We start from the raw sequence: 15529 nt of genomic DNA, 5'->3' as shown, positions 1-15529 counted from the left end.
GGTAGGCACTGCTTAAATGCTTCTGGGACAAAGTTACAAAATTCCTTTCAAAGTACATGAATGTAAATATTCAATGCTTTGCATGTACAGTGCATTTGGAAAGTATTCAGACCCCTTAATTTTTTCCACATTTTGTTACGTTACAGCCTTATTCTAAAATTGATTAAATTGTTATTTCTCCATCAGTCTACACAGAATACCCCATAATGACAAAGAAAAAAGCACATTTGGCAGACTTGTCCCAAAGTCACTCCTGTGTTGTCTGGGCTGTGTGCTTAGGGTCGTTGTCCTGTTGAAAGGTGAACCTTCACCCCAGTTTGAGGTCCTGAGCGCTCTGGAGCAGGTTTTCATCAAGGATCTCTCTGTACTTTGCTCCGTTCATCTGACTAGTGTCCCATTCTCTGCCGCTGAAAAACATCCCCACAGCATGATGCTGCCACCACCATGCTTTAACGTAGGGATGGTGCCAGGTTTCCTCCAGACGTGACGCTTGTCATTCAGGCCAAAGAGTTCAATCTTGGTTTCATCAGACCAGAGAATCTTGTTTCTCATGGTCTGAGAGTGTTTAGGTGCCTTTTGGCAAACTCCAAGCGCGCTGTCATGTGCCTTTTACTGAGGAGTGGTTTCCATCTGGCCACTCTACCATAAAGGCCTGATTGGTGGAGTGCTGCAGAGATGGTTGTCCTTCTGGAAGGTTATCCCATCTCCACAGAGGAACTCTGGAGCTCTGTCAGAGTAACCATCGGCTTCTTGGTCACTTCCCTGACCAAGTCCCTTCTCCCCCGATTGCTCAGTTTGGCCAGACAGCCAGCTCTAGAAAGAGTTTTGGTGGTTCCAAACTTCTTCCATTTAAGAATGATGGAGGCCACTGTGTTCTTGGGAACCTTCAAGGCTGCAGAAATGTTTTGGTACCCTTCCCCAGATCTTTACCTCGACACAATCCTGTCTCGGAGCTCTACGGACAATTCCTTTGACCTCATTGCTTGGTTTTTGCTCTGACATGCACTGTCAACTGTGGGACCTTATATAGACAGGTGTGAGCCTTTCTAAATCATGTCCAATCAATTGAATTTACCACAGGTGGACTCCAATCACGTTGTAGAAACATCTCAAGGATGATCAATGGAAACAGGATGCACCTGGGCTCAATTGAGTCTCATAGCAAAGGGTCTGAATACTTGTGTAAATAAGGTATTTCTTTTTTTTATACATTTGCAAACATTTCTAAAAAGCTGTTTTTGCTTTGTCATTATGGGGTATTGTGTGTAGATTAATGAGGAAAACAATGAATTTAATCTCTTTCAGAAGAAGGCTGTAACGTAACAAAATGTGGAAAAGGGGATGGGGTCTGAATACTTTCCGAATGCACTGTACTGTGTTACTTAACGATGATAGTTTCTTGAATCTCCTAATTAATCAGAGACAATTACTGCTGGCAGGCAGCACTGCTGCAAAACAGATGTTGGCTATTAGATGGCAATCACCTCACTCTCTCTCAATTCACCAGTGGATACAGTTACTACTAGAAGTTCTATCATTAGAATTATCCACAGCGAGATGTTGGGCGTGGAGACTCACTTTTGTTTTTATTTTCCTTTGCAAACAGGGTTTATTGTTACTTTTTGATTCTGTAATATGATCAAAATGATCAATACTTTATATTTCTGTACTTTTTTTGGGATGTTTTTTTCTTTTTGAGCATTAGCCAACAGGAAAATGCGAACAGAGTATGAGATTGTATGAGTTTGTGTAGTGTACCTGTAGCCCTCCCCAAAGAAAAAATTATCAAATAAACATTTTGTCACAAAAAAAATATATATATTTTTTTTCTATCTTTCCCGAAAATACCTAATCTTTTGTGACAACTGATGCATCCTCTCTCCTTCAGTGTGAAAGTGTTGAGTCATTGATCAGTTTGTATGCTGTACAACCCCAGGCAGTAACAGTAGCCTAGTCAAACTGTGTACTGTGCCCAGCTTCGCGCGCTGACAAACGTGAAGTAGGCTGCCTGTTCCTGATCTTGCAAATCTGTGTGGCACCTTCAATATTCAAATACTAAAATGGCTTGCGTGTTGTTAGGTTTTATTAGTTGAGTGACAAACTATGTAATTTGCTAGGTTATTGACATCTATGCGCTGCTGAAAATGTACCGGAATAAAAGTAAGCTACCGGAAACACAACTGTCATCTGGCCATAGCCTACCTGCTAAGTCTTACAATATAATTGATTGTTCAGGTTCACCAGCAGCAATAGTTTTGGTAGTTTTGCTTTAAACAATCAGTGTATATGATCATTTTTAAATGTACAGGGTAAAATTGATAATTTCATAATGAGGACACCAATCACTCTGAATTATGAGGATCTGCTGTTCTCTCCTTTCCTAGTGAGTAAAGTCTCCCTGTTGAACACAGCTCTGGAACACACACAGACACCCCTCCTCTCATCAGATAGCTGCAGTGTGTTTCCTTTATTTATGCCCTCAGAATATTTTAAATTGTTTAAATACGTAATGCAGTGTACCAAAATATATGTTTTATCCAAGCTTTCTGCATTTGGTACTGCGCAGCACAATGCACAAAAGCGGGAAAGTCTCGTGTGATTTTTGCATACAGAACAATTTGAGAATTTGACAGATGTTCTTTTTTTTTTATTTCACCCCCTTTTCTCCCCAATTTTCGTGGTATCCAATTGCTAGTAATTACTATCTTGTCTCATCGCTACAACTCCCGTACGGGCTCGGGAGAGACGAAGGTCGAAAGCCATGTGTCCTCCGAAACACAACCCAACCAAGCCGTGCGGCTTCTTAATACAGCGCGCCTCCAACCCGTAAGTCAGCCGCACCATGTGTCGGAGGAAACACCGTGCACCCGGCTCCCTTGGTTAGCGCGCACTGCGCCGGCCCGCCACAGGAGTCGCTGGTGCGCGATGAGACAAGGATATCCCTACCGGCCAAACCCTCCCTAACCCGGATGACGCTAGGCCAATGTGCGTCACCTCACGGACCTCCCGGTCGCGGCCGGCTGCGACAAAGCCTGGGCGCGAACCCAGAGTCTCTGGTGGCGCAGCTAGCGCTGCGATGCAGTGCCCTAGACCACTGCGCCACCCGGGAGGCCCGACAGATGTTCTTAATGGGTGTGTGAGGGGATGTCTCTGGTGATTGTTGTGGTACAGTCTGTGGATGTGTGTTCTGCTCAGACACAGCTACAGGAGATGTGCTGACTGCAGCACACTGGGAGAAGATGGGAATGTTTTTATCGGGGTGGCTGTGGCAGAGAGGTAGACAGTCTGCTGGGTTTGACTTACAGTACCATACAGGCCTCATACACACTTGTGCTTAAATCCATACGGACACTATAGTAATCTATAATGTCTATAATCTTACAGCTTTAGAGATTTTTGACAGCTAATGTGAAGCTACGGTCTTGGGTAGTTTTGGGGTGACCTGGAGTCCCTTATCTGTCTATGTACACAGGAACCCACGTCTCCCGCGGGCAGCCCCCCTCACTCCCCCCACGGGAACGGTCTGGACCGGGCCCCCACCCTGAGGAAGGAGTTACCAGGGTCCCCCAGGAGCCCGGGCGAGGTCCCGTCCTCCCCCCTACCATGCAGCCCCACACCGGGCAAGGCCAAGGACCCAGCACAGGTATTATACATTCATTGTCAAGCATTAACATGGTGCCCAACATCAACAAATTAAAGTACTATCATTTACTTATCTGTATGAAGATGTATCATGACTGTATCTCATTACCTCTCTTTAGGTGGAGAAGTCTGGGTCTTCGTTGTCTAAGTCGGGCACCCCGTCCCCGTCTCACCATGAGGCTCTTACCCCCGGCCCCAGTACGTCCTGCCTCCGCCTGGTCAGCAGGGTTGCCTCCTCCGCTGACCCCCTGGGTGAGTCACACACCTGTCTGTCTTTCATACCTTCTGTCTGTGCCCCTGCTATACCATCCTATTAATCTATTGTGATCATATAGCTATGTAATACCATAATTATACTTTTAATCTGCTCATAATACCATTATAACTCACCCCTACTCCCTACTGTGATAATGTGCTCCTGTGGTACCGGTGATCAGCCAAAAGCAATAAAGACATGTTATAGTATAAGATATCACCAACACAACTCTCCGTAGACCCCACCTGTCTGACCTCTCTGGTCCTCAGTGACGTAAAATGTTCTCATCCACCCTCTCTTCATCCCCCTCCCCCTAGCTCTCCGCAGTCCTCTGTCTGTGCCCCCCAGTTTGTACCCTGCTCAATTTGGGGGGGTGTCCCACGCAGGCATCAATGGGGAGCTAGCCAGTCCCGGGGGCTTCTCGCCCCAGATCAGCGCTGCCGCCAGCGTCTACACCCGCAGCCCCTTGGTGAGTTCTTTAGCACACCTCACTCTTCTCTCTGTTTAAAGCAGGTGTCCACAATTCCAGACCTCAAGGGCTGCATTGTCTATCGTCTTTGTCTCTTCCTGGCACTTAATTGATCAATTATGTCCCAAATTGGCCAGTTAGTGCACCCACCTGGTAGCCCAGGTGTGAATCAATTACTAATTATAAGGAAACAAATAAAGTCTAAACACTGTGGCCCTGAAGCATGGAAGATATGCATCACTGGTTTAAAACAAAACTTACAGCCTTATTCTGTTTTGACAATGTTTTCTGTGGTAGTAACTGGTTTGAAAGCCTATGTTGGATGAATTGTCAAGATTTCACTGAATTTGATAAGATTGGGATTTACTGAGATTGAACTGTTACAACACCGGATGATTATTTTAGTAATCCTCCTCATGTCTTGGTCCTTCTCCTAGGCTCTCCAGGTGGCATATGAGTCTCGGTCCCACCTCAGGGCCCCAGGGCTGTCCTCCTCACTGCCTGGTGGATCCTCTGGGGGAAAACCGTATGTCGCTCCTCTCCTCCATCCAAACAGAGAACTGTCGTTGTTGTTGTTTTAGCTGGGGCAAGCAGCAAGCTCTCCCAATTTAGATATAAAATTACACAACAACCTTGGCGTCGCTATGCTATTGATTGTAGGGCCAGGATGATACCAGTATCGCAATATTTTGTTTTCATGTCAAAAATGAAAATATGAAGCATACCAAACTCTTTGGTCCTTTAAAAACCTGCTTTATGTAAAATATTGTGTGTTATAGCTTGGAAAATAAATAAATGGGACTTTGGATGACAACATATTGATGTTTGTTTCCATCATTAGGTCTGTTTCCTAAAGAAGTTCAATACGCGTTGTGTTTTGTTTCCTTGCCCACGATACTAACGTTCTCAATACTGGTATTGTCCCGGCCCTAACTGATTTGGTATTGGAAATAGCACTCTTACTCTGGCCCCTGTAATACAATCTTTCCTTTTGCATTCTGCCAACGGCTATTGTGTAAAAACAATTAGCAAGGTTTGGGTGAATATTTCTCAATTGCCATTCCCATTGCAGTGTTGACAGTCTTCAATGCTTTTGCATGACTGTTTGTAATAATATACAGATTTCTATTTCAGTGGATGGCACTCGTTCCATTTTCTCCTACTTCCCTCCCTCTGTTTTCCTCCTCTCTCACCAGTGCCTACTCTTTCCATGTAAGTGCGGATGGACAGATGCAGCCGGTGCCTTTCCCTCCGGACGCCCTGATGGGCCCGGGCATCCCTCGGCATGCCCGGCAGATCCACACTCTGAACCATGGAGAGGTGGTGTGTGCCGTCACCATCAGCACCTCCACACGCCACGTCTACACCGGCGGCAAGGGGTGTGTCAAGGTGTGGGACATCAGCCAGCCTGGCAGCAAGAGTGCCATGGCCCAGCTCGACTGTCTGGTGAGTGGACACAAACTTTAAAAGGCTTAACCAATCAAATTGATTGTTTTAGCTGTCCAATACATATGTTCTCTCTTTCCACCAATCAGAACAGGGATAACTACATCCGCTCATGTAAGATTCTGCCTGATGGGCGGACACTCATCGTTGGAGGTGAGGCTAGCACACTGTCAATCTGGGACTTGGCCACACCCACTCCCCGCATCAAGGCGGAGTTGACGTCTTCTGCCCCGGCCTGCTACGCTCTGGCCATTTCCCCCGACAACAAGGTCTGCTTCTCCTGCTGCAGCGACGGAAACATCGTAGTCTGGGACCTGCACAACCAGACCCTGGTTAGGTAAGGAGAGGAGAAGGGGGTAAGGAGGAGAGGGGGATAAATAGAAGGTTAGGAGGGGTAGAGAGGTGGGGGGGGGGGCATCAGGGTCTGGGACCTGCACAGCCAGGGCAGCAGAAGAGAGGAGGGTAGAGGGGGAGGAGAGCAGGGCAGTGGGCTAGATGACTATGGATCACATCTGAATGGCTCTGGGTTGATGTTGATTGTATCTCTGCTCCCCAGGCAGTTCCAGGGCCACACTGACGGGGCCAGCTGTATTGACATCTCCAACGATGGGACCAAACTGTGGACGGGAGGGCTGGACAACACAGTACGCTGCTGGGACCTGAGAGAGGGACGACAGCTGCAGCAGCACGACTTCACCTCACAGGTACTGATGAAACACCTGAGACGTGAGACTGGCTAACGCTAGCTATGACTAACTCAGGACTGTCTTTCTGAGAAGACTTCACCTTAATATGATAGTGTAGCTATCAGCCTCTATTTCAGATCAGTCACTCTGCTCCTCTCTGTTGTATCATATCTCCATGATGATGCAGATGATAATCTTTGTCAGATGAGCACCGTTCAGTCGTGTAATGAGCTTTTTCTCCCTCCAGATCTTTTCTCTGGGCTACTGTCCTACAGGAGAGTGGCTGGCAGTGGGCATGGAGAGCAGTAATGTAGAAGTGCTGCATGTCTCCAAACCAGACAAGTACCAGCTGCATCTCCACGAGAGCTGTGTGCTCTCCCTCAAGTTTGCCTCCTGTGGTACGTACAAGCGCAGAACTCTGACTGACACTCACATACACTCTCCTAACTTACATAATTATGCTAATGAGATGTATAGTGGTTGGATACATCAGCTAACTCTGAAGTATAACGTGTGTGTGTTTCAGGCAAGTGGTTTGTGAGCACAGGGAAGGACAATCTGCTGAATGCATGGAGGACGCCATATGGAGCCAGTATTTTCCAGGTGAGAGAGAGAGGCAGGATAGCCCTCTGGTTAATACTCATATGGTATTGTACCGTCAGTGAACCCAACACTAACCCTATCCCACCCCAACACAATTTATTGTCCCTATCCCACGACCAACACCAATCCATAGCCCAATCTTCTAATATTCTCCTGTTCCCATCAGTGTGTGTGAGAGCACTGGCATAGCACAACCCCCCCTGTTTTTCCATCAGCCCCATGGCAAAATGTGTAGAATTTCAGGAAATTAGCTATAAAACTGCAACATTTTCTCTCAGCCGCATGGCAAAATGTGTAGAATAGCATTACATTAGCTATAGAACAGCAACATTCACTCTCTGCCCCATGGCAAAAGGTATAGAATAGCATGAGATTAGCTCTAAAACTGCACATTTTCTCTCTGGCAAAATTAAATGTGTAGAATTGCAGGAAGTTAGCTTCTAACTGTGGGACAGAGGTTGAAAGACAAGTTTATCACAGATATGATTCAAGGTGACTTTCTGGGCTTCATCAGACAGAGAACAGACTACATCACACACACACACTTTAGGCTTTATCTGTGCTGGGTATGTATGAGTGTGATGATGAGCTACAGGAAGACCGTTTAAAAGGGAGATATTGTGTTGTGTGTGGGAGGGAGGCAGTATGGCTGTCATTGCTGTTTGCTAGTCTAGTGCAGGGAGGAAGGAATCTGCAGCCTTGGCTGGTGTCTCCTTAGAGCTCTGATGAGCACAGAGGCTATCTTTATTATCCAAATGCCCCTCAGTTCCCTCTACATGACGTCTCACAATCTCCCTTGCATCCCTCTCTATCTCTCTGTGTGTGTCTCTCTCTTTCTCTGTGTCTCTCTCACACTATGATACCCTTTTCAGACATATGGAATGTGGCACCTTGAAAGCACCTCGGCTACGGCATGTTTGTTTGTCTGTAAGGGTACATATACTACAGCTTTTGAAATGCTGACACGGAACCTTCTCTGGAAATTCGAAGCGCCACTAAAACGGGCATTTTACTTGTCTATAAAGGAATGCCACTTCTGAAGTGGGACTAACATCAATCATTAGGCGAACTGTAAATAATAATCTTGAGATGCCTGCTGCCTGTGCGCAGACCACTCTCCTAAAAAATATATGTTAAAGTTCATTAAATACTGTGACTTACCCAGACATTTAGTAGAAAGAAAACACATCTAACTTCCCCACCATAAAAACAACACAGCAATCAGGAACGTTTATTGTCGTCAGGGAAACGATACAGAACATTCTATGCCGGAGCAGAATTCTACTGTCTGAAAAAGTACAGACGCTTCTGATGCTGCACTTTTTTAAATTGTCTTAAAGGTTATCAGTTGTTGCTATCGAAACGTTACTGTAGTGGCGTTCTGTCTATAAAGGGTATTATTCTGCTACTTCCTCTCTCGCTTTCTTTCTCTTGCTCGCTTTTACTCCCCTGATTCATCTCTCTCTCTCTCACATGTACATACCCCCCCTTTCTCCTCCCTCCAATTACTCTCACTCAACACTACCTCATCCCTTGTACCGATCCATCCTCTCTCCCTCCTCCCCGTCTCTCGATGTAGTGTGAGTCTGTCAGTCAACATGGCCTCTCTCACCAGTGGCCTGCTGATTGACAGCCCTGGTGATATGAACCTGTCATGTGGAGGAGAGAGGGGATGCAAGGAGGATGAGATTGAAAGAGGAGGGAGTGGAGGGAGAGAAGTGGATGGGTAGAAGTGGGAGGAGGTAGAGGTTTAAAGGAGGGATGGATTGAGAGAGGAGCAGGGCTAGTAGGGAACCATCTGGGGACAGGATCATAGGTCTGATGTAGACAGAGACGGATCCTGGTGGAGACAGAATGGAGGTACAGTAGTAGGGATTGTTTATTCAGTTATTGTAGAGAAAGTCAGAGAGAGAGTCAGCTCCCTGTATTTCTGTGGTTTTGAAAGCTGTGATTTAGTGATGCTGAGAGCACAGCTGAACCACATAGGGTTAAAAGGATAATCCACCCCCAGAATTGAAACATGAAACTCCTGTCAGTTTGAGGATAGTGTATGTTCTATGAGTGTGTAAAATAACTATTTTCACCATGATTTAACTTCTAAGTGGTCCGTCTATGAAATCAGGAAATCGTGTAGGAACAAGTCAAACCTATAAGGTTCTAATCACTGGAGATAGGTGATAAGACAATATCACATTTCATAACGCTTAAAAAAAATGTATGCGCTCACTACTGTTAGTTGCTCTGGATAAGAGCGTCTGCTAAATGACTAAAATGTAAATATAAAACAATTACCTGCACTCCAGATCGCCAGATCAGCCAATAGATGGTATGGGCATACTTGTCTAGAACAGGGGCTCTCAAAGTGGGGTCCGCGGAAGTACCGCGGACCCCACGCGGCCAGATATCAAAATATATACTTTTTTATTATACATTGCATTTTTTTATGAATATTACTAACAGATTAAACTACTTTTGGCCAAGAGATCTGTGGAATATGTTTTTAAAGTGTGAAATAATACAGGACAATGTAATATTATTAATCTACAATGTATGTTCTTAACCCTGGGCAACATGGGCCTGGCTCATAGGGATATGTGTATCCACAGTACTCCTAATTATCCACTTTTCAACTCAATACTATTCCCCCAATGTATTTTTTTAAACATAAATGCACTGTAATTTAAGCTTTAAAACTGCAATGTTTTCTCTTTGCCTCATGGTAAAATGTGTAGAATTGCAGGATATTCGCTTTAAAGCTGCAACAACAACAAATATCTCTGCCCCATGACAAAATGTGTAGAATTGCAGGATATTCGCTTTAAAGCTACAACAACAACAAATATCTCTGCCCCATGACAAAATGTGTAGAATTGCAGGATATTCGCTTTAAAGCTACAACAACAACAAATATCTCTGCCCCATGACAAAATGTGTAGAATTGCAGGAAATTAGCTTGAATAGAGCCAAGAGGCAGGCTTTTCAAATGTTCTCTCCCCGGGCCCGATACCTGGTTCGTCCAGCCATGGATTTCAGACGTCATAGTAAAACTCCTTGTAGGCTATCAGAACGCACTCGAGTTGTGTTCTGATTATGAGGGGTTCCTGATGAATTTGCTATCACAAAAGGGGTCCCCGGCCACAAAAGGTTTGAGATCACCTTGGTCTAGAACAGTTCCATCCGCTTATATCGTCATGACAAAGTATATATCTCGCTTAGATGTGCTCAATCTCAACAGTGTACCAAATTATTCATCTCAGTTTTTCCATCAAGTACCATTATACAATCAGTGTTGCCATGACCATTGTTTTCAAAGTATCCCAACTGCTAGAAAACTATGTCACGGGTGAAAATGTATTGATTGTGGGTTTTTGGGCTACTTCTAAATTGCACCGCGTCAGCCATGACATTTCTCATAATTTTAAAAATGTTTTATTATTATTTTCACTGTGACAGTGCGACCTGCTGCTGCTGACTATCAGGCAGTGAAGCAGGCTGTTGCTGATTGAGTGAGTGGAGGGCAGGGCCAGAGAGGTGTGTGTCGCTGAATCCCAAATCAACCCCTTCCCCTCGGCCCTCCATTTGCACGTTCCCGTGCGTCTCCGCCCTATGCACAAGTGTCCCAAAACTGGGGGAGTGAAAATGATGGAGGGTGTAGGTAGGGGCTAATTAGACACTCCGATAATCACTTTGACTGAGCCAGCAACGCTGCCAGCTTCAGAGCGAAGTTTAATCCCATAAATCAAATCAAATGTTACTTGTCACATGCGCCGAATACAACAGGTGTAGACCTAACGGTGAAATGCTTACTTACAAGCCCTTAACACTTATTTTTCTTAACTGCATTGTTGGTTAAGTAAAAAATAGAGAAGTACATTTTAAAAAAATAAAAATAACAAATTATTAAAGAGCAGCAGTAAAATAACAGTAGCAAGGCTATATACAGGGGGTACTGGTACAGAGTCAATGTGTGGGGGCACAGGTTAGTCGAGGTAGTTGAGGTGATATGTACATGTAGGAGTTAAAGTTAACAACACCTGTGACTATATATCCTCCAAACACCGGCTTCTCGGGCATTATCACTTAAGTATACCACGGGTATGACAAAACCAGTTATTTTTGCTGCTCTAATTATTTTGGTAAACAGTTTAGAATAGCGTTGCTTCGTGCCTAAGAACAGCTCTTAGCCGTGGTATATTGGTCATATACCACACCTCCTCGGGCCTTATTTCTTAAGTAGAACATGAATTGCATCATTCAAGTCAAGTGTGTGTCCCCCAAAATTGATGGGTTTATTGATCCCCTTCCCATTCTCTGGAAGTCACCCTCAGGCTGCGTTTCAAACTCATAAATGACACACCCTCCTCCACTTACCCTCGCCTTATGCCCTTAGGGGAATCCCCGTGGCCATCTTTGTCGTTGTTCCAAATGATTAGCCAAGCAAGGGAAGTTGGCAATGTAAGCCCCTAAGCCCTCGTTTTTAGTCGGCTTTGCGAGTGTACAATTATGTTCACTCCTGGCCTGAAACGCCCCATAATTCAATTCACGATGATTGTACATCCGCTAAGAAAAGTCCACCAAAACTTAAAACCAACATTAATATCAACATACAAGCCTAAGTAAAAACAAATGTAAATAAGTTGGAAATTGTGCTACTAATGCACATGACGTCTCAAACACGTAATGATGTTTTTGTTTGGTTAGCTTTTGGAAACGTTAACTTGCGCACATAACGTCCCCCCTGACATCACACTTATACATTGTAATTTTAGATTACCTGATATAGTAGGATGGCTAATATTCGATGTCTGCGGATGCGTGCTCTTCTAGGCAAGATATGAAATGCAATCATAATTGACTGTAGCGCATATAAAGCACCGACAAGCTACCGGTGGCTGAAAACACAATCGTTGCGGGCCGAACGAGTAATGAATTACTGGACAAAGGCGGTCCATTTCAAATGAATTCCTTCCTCCCTTGCCCTGCAAGTGTAAACTCGTCAGACGTCATGGTACGTCATCAGAAGTGTCCACTTAATTTGAGGACTGAGGGGAGAGGGTGTGTCGTTTAAGTTGTTTGGAATGCAGCCACACTCTGCAGTCCAAACACTTAAAAGACACACCCTCGTACACTTACCCTCGCCTTATGCCCTTGGGAGAATCCCCGTGGCCATCTTGGAGGGTGATCCAAATGATTAGCCAAGCAAGGGAAGTTTGCAACGTAAGCCCCTCAGCCCTCGTTTTTAGTCGGCTTTGCGAGTGTACAATTATGTTCATTCTGGGGCCTGAAACTCCCCATAATTCAATTTGCGAGATTTTACATCTGCTAAGAAAAGTCCGCAAAAATTTAAAAACAACATCAATGGAGAAGTCAACATACAAGTGTAAGTAAAAACGAATGCAAATAAGTTAGAAATTGTTCTACTAATGCACATGTAGGCACAAACGTCTCGTAACCAAACAAAAACGTATTGCATGTTTATCTTTTGGAAATTGTAGAATTAAAACATTTTCCTTCAGAAGTTCCAGCTAGGCAGGCTAACGTTAGTTAATTAATTTGCTAGCTATCATACTGTAGGCGTATATTAATAATTATATATTTAATATAAGTAGACATGCACTCGTAATTGTCTGTAGTGCCTATAAAGCACCCACCCTGAAAACACAATCATTGCGGGATGAACGAGTGACGAATTTCCGACCATGGGTCGTCCATTTCTAAAAATCATTCCTTCCTCCCTCTTTTTTTCCCATATTTTTTTTATTAACAATAAATCAATACAGGAAGTACATGTGGGAACACAATTATATATAAATAATATACAAATGACAATTGGGCTATGGGTACAATATCACATTACACAAGGACCTTAAGGGACATACATACACTTATAATTCTAACAACTTTTTTGTTAGTAGAGTATTCCTTCGCCCCTCGCCCTGCAAGTGTATACTCGTCAGACGTCATCAGAAGTGTCCACTTAATTTGAGAGCTGAGGGGATAGGGTGTGTCTTTTAAGTGTTTTGACCGCTAACCTGTGTGTTGGAAGAGCGGTATAGCAGGCAGCTGAGTCACGTGACTGAGAGTAGAGCTACGCACGTCATGACAAGTGATGTGAGAACAACAAACTAACAGCACTAGCTACCTAATATGACGTATCTAAAAATATATGTGACAACTCCTCTCTTGCTGCGAAAAAAAATAGGGTCATAGTTTTCAGGCCTTTTGATCGGGTTTTGAGTAGTCATTCGCTGGAGAATTTAGCTAGACCTGGCAACCCTACACCCAATGCGCCTTGTGTGTCTGTGTGAAAGGACCGTTGTTACCATAGCAACGTCTTCACCCTGGGCTCTGAGGTAGACTGAGAGGAACTGCAAGTTGAACATGGTTGAGATTGTAGACTCGTAAATTGCAGTTTCTTTAGGTGATTTTACAGGTAGCTAGCTACTTCGCATGCTGATATTGACGTTGGTATTATTGTGTATAGCTACGTTTGCTGACTAGTAGATACCTAGCTAACTAGCCAGCCAGTCCAGAGAGCGCATTGCATTGTGGATTTTGTAGTCGACTTGATCTGCAAGATTTTCACGTTACTACCAACCTTGTTATAACGACAAAATGAATAATTTGTCAACAAAAATATTGTTCTCACATATTTAACACTGTAATCATAGGAATTTGTGGTTTTGGGTGGATTGTTCCTTTAAGAACCTGGGTTGACTTTTTGAAATGTTTATTTAACATTTATTTAACTAGGCAAGTCAGTTGAGAACAAATTCTTATTTACAATGACGGCCTAACCTGGACGATGCTGGTGCTGGGCCAATTGTGCACTGCCCTATGGGACTCCCAATCACAGCCGGTTGTGATACAGCCAGGAATCGAACAAGGGTCTGTAGTGATGCCTCTAGCACAGAGATGCAGTGCCTTAGACCGCTGCGCCACTCGGGAGACATCACTCTGCCGGTCAGATGAAGAAGAATAAAAGTTACAGGCACCATTGTCCGTTATAAAACATGTATTGTGTAGCAATTACCATTACTGGGATGATCTAAAACCCTTGTAATGACTTGGTAATTTTCTAAAAAGTAGAGATAATACACCAGAAAGACCATAATATATTATTTACTATTCCGATTGTGTCCAAACAAAAACATGTTATTTTGTGCCCTATTTTGATTCAATTAATACATCTAGGCGGTAATCAGTGAGGCTGCTTATGTAACAGTATAGCTTCCGTCCCTCTCCTCGCCCCTACCTGGGCTTGAACCAGGGACCCTCTGCACACATTGACAACAGCCACCCTCAAAGCATCGTTACCCATTGCTCCACAAAAGCCACGGCCCTTGCAGAGCAAGGGGAACAACTACTTCAAGGTCTCAGAGCGAGTGACGTCACCGATTGAAACGCTATTAGCGCGCACCCCGCTAACTAGCTAGCCATTTTACATCGGTTACACTTACATGCGTCCTTTGTCCAGATCTTCTTTGAAAATAATGTATTTATTTATTTTAAGACACATATTGATGCCATAAGTCAATGGTGCCACATGTCAATGATTTTAGAGGGTGGGATAATGATGATTTAAATGGTTTCACTGTCCAGATCTGTCTACACAATGTGTCTGGATATCTTACAGGAGGTGGTCAGGAAGACCTGATCACAATCAGTTTAATGCATATTTTAATCATCTACACCTGTCTAAAAATGTGGGCACAATCAGAATGTGAACAAAGGACACATGTTAGAACCAGGTATAAACGGTGCTATAGAGGCATGAGGCGAGTGAGACATTAGCTTCCTGAGTAGAGCAGTGATGTGTGGTGCCATGTGGGACCCACAGGGAGATCTCTCCTAATCACTGTCACTCACCCACCGCTGTGGAAGTGAGTTCCTTCCCAGACCTCACCCAACGCTGTGGAAGTGAGTTCCTTCCCAGACCTCACCCAATGCTGTGGAAGTGAGTTCCTTCCCAGACCTCACCCAACGCTGTGGAAGTGAGTTCCTTCCCAGACCTCACCCAACGCTGTGGAAGTGAGTTCCTTCCCAGACCTCACCCAATGCTGTGGAAGTGAGTTCCTTCCCAGACCTCACCCAACGCTGTGGAAGTGAGTTCCTTCCCAGACCTCACCCAACGCTGTGGAAGAATTGGTGGAAGTGTGTTCCTGAGTAAACACACATCTGTCTCTCACTGAACCTCTCTGTCTCATACTGTCTGTGACTCAGTTTAGTTTATTCATTCGACCATTTAAAAAAAACAAGCAAACATAAAACTTGAAAAAGCCATACATGCACATGAATAAAATCATTGAGGATAACACACAATAAAGTCTGGGACTTATTTCCATTGTGGTCCTCGAGACAAGATGGCTAGACAAGATCCAACACAGTATGGCAGTGCCTTATCAGTCTCTCTCTGTTTAAACTCAG

The 15529-nt window shown here is 44.3% G+C and overlaps 1 protein-coding gene across 3 annotated transcripts in view; it reads left to right on the top strand.

Annotated features, from left to right (window-relative positions):
* The window catches only part of LOC139578354 (transducin-like enhancer protein 4), an 84542-nt gene that overhangs the window by 65856 nt on the left and 3157 nt on the right, over positions 1-15529 (top strand). For 2 of the 3 annotated variants that reach the window (XM_071405823.1, XM_071405824.1), the window contains exons 11-19: positions 3473-3643; positions 3762-3894; positions 4216-4367; positions 4805-4893; positions 5564-5813; positions 5903-6150; positions 6370-6517; positions 6747-6897; positions 7026-7102. In XM_071405823.1, coding sequence (XP_071261924.1) covers positions 3473-3643; positions 3762-3894; positions 4216-4367; positions 4805-4893; positions 5564-5813; positions 5903-6150; positions 6370-6517; positions 6747-6897; positions 7026-7102 — 1419 coding nt within the window. The remainder of the gene's footprint in view (positions 1-3472; positions 3644-3761; positions 3895-4215; positions 4368-4804; positions 4894-5563; positions 5814-5902; positions 6151-6369; positions 6518-6746; positions 6898-7025; positions 7103-15529) is intronic. The other variant, XM_071405826.1, reaches the window with a different exon arrangement.

Source organism: Salvelinus alpinus, chromosome 6 (genome assembly GCF_045679555.1).
Source record: "Salvelinus alpinus chromosome 6, SLU_Salpinus.1, whole genome shotgun sequence".
Classification (NCBI taxonomy): Eukaryota; Metazoa; Chordata; class Actinopteri; order Salmoniformes; family Salmonidae; genus Salvelinus; species Salvelinus alpinus.
This window is presented reverse-complemented; position numbering and strand designations above follow the sequence as displayed.